The 1,331-nt window shown below is 24.9% G+C and overlaps 1 protein-coding gene across 1 annotated transcript; it reads right to left on the reverse strand.

Moving 5' to 3' along the window:
- Window positions 1-202: 202 nt before the first annotated feature.
- PCYB_006800 (hypothetical protein) lies at window positions 203-907 on the reverse strand (the record flags this gene model as incomplete). The annotated part of the gene is made up of 1 exon (XM_004228101.1): window positions 203-907. One exon carries the CDS (start codon window positions 905-907, stop codon window positions 203-205), a length of 705 nt encoding a protein of 234 aa, XP_004228149.1.
- Between the last annotated feature and the right edge of the window lie 424 nt (window positions 908-1,331).

Genomic DNA, 1,331 nt, shown 5'->3' on the forward strand with positions numbered 1-1,331 from the left:
ATAATTGTTAGAAAATATTCATCTTCTTCATACTTCAGGTTATTTATTATGTTTTTTCTAATTTTATTCGCTTTACCGAACCGAGATCCAAGGGGAGTCATCTTGAATTCAAGTAGGAATAATTGAATATAAAGAATATGTTTATTTTTAAATTGTAAATATTGAAAGAAAAGTAAAATTATTTATCTTAAAATATTATGTTCTATATAACAAATTTATTTACCTTATACAACATTGGAAATAATAGAAAGAATACGGAAACGGGTAAAGCTATATTTAAAATAATCATACGGTGACTATTTTCCATGGAAACTTGGGTTATACTCTCATCTGTTTCATCTTGTATATTAACGTCAGCCATCGGAGTCCCTTCTGAATTTTTAGCAAGTACTAATTCTTCATTTCTATTACACTCACTTTGACTTTTGCATTTTAATTCATTAATCAGATGATTTGGATCATAATCACCAAAATTGTCAAATTTAGATACACACTTGTTAATGTTTCTAGGAGAACATTCAGATTTAAATGTTTCATATTTTTTATATATAGAAGTCAAATATTTACACGCCTCACTACAAGCATTTATATTAGATGATTTCCGCTCTTTAATATTTACATAATTATAATAATAATCATACATATCTTTCCTAAATTTGAAGTCCTTTAGAGAAAGTGAAACAAGAGGTCCACTGGTAGCTTCACATTTATATTTACTATTATTCAACGTTCCTATGATCCTATTCCATTCAACGTTAAACATAGAAATTATTTCTATGTACTTATCATTATCAGTTACATTTAGTTCCTCAATTACACGATCATTTATCCAGTAGCGTAAATATTCGCAATTACGTATTACAGATAGATCATGCTTTTCTATAGTATTAAGATACTTTATATTCATTATGAGCCTATCGCAAAGCTTATTAATATCTACAAATTGAGAAAATCTTTTTGATAGATCTGCACATTTACTGTTATTACCTAATTCATCATTACGTTTACTATACTCTTCATAAATTTTTTCGATGGCAACATATTTTCTTCATTTTCTATAAAGAAAATAGGAAGAATAATATATATGCAAAAATAAAATAAAATGCATCGTTTTTCTTGTAATAACAATGAGTAATATTATATATATTATATTATTAATAAACTGGAATATATACATCAGCTGTCATATTTTAAAACTTCCTCTAATGATTCTATATTATGAATTGTAATATATAATAAAAACTTTAATGGTAATAATATTATCACTAGAAACACAAACCATTAAATTAATATAAATAACTTCATACTGCTTTAAAACTTTATTTAATTTA

Source organism: Plasmodium cynomolgi, assembly GCF_000321355.1.
Source record: "Plasmodium cynomolgi strain B DNA, scaffold: 1103, whole genome shotgun sequence".
Lineage (NCBI taxonomy): Eukaryota > Apicomplexa > Aconoidasida > Haemosporida > Plasmodiidae > Plasmodium > Plasmodium cynomolgi.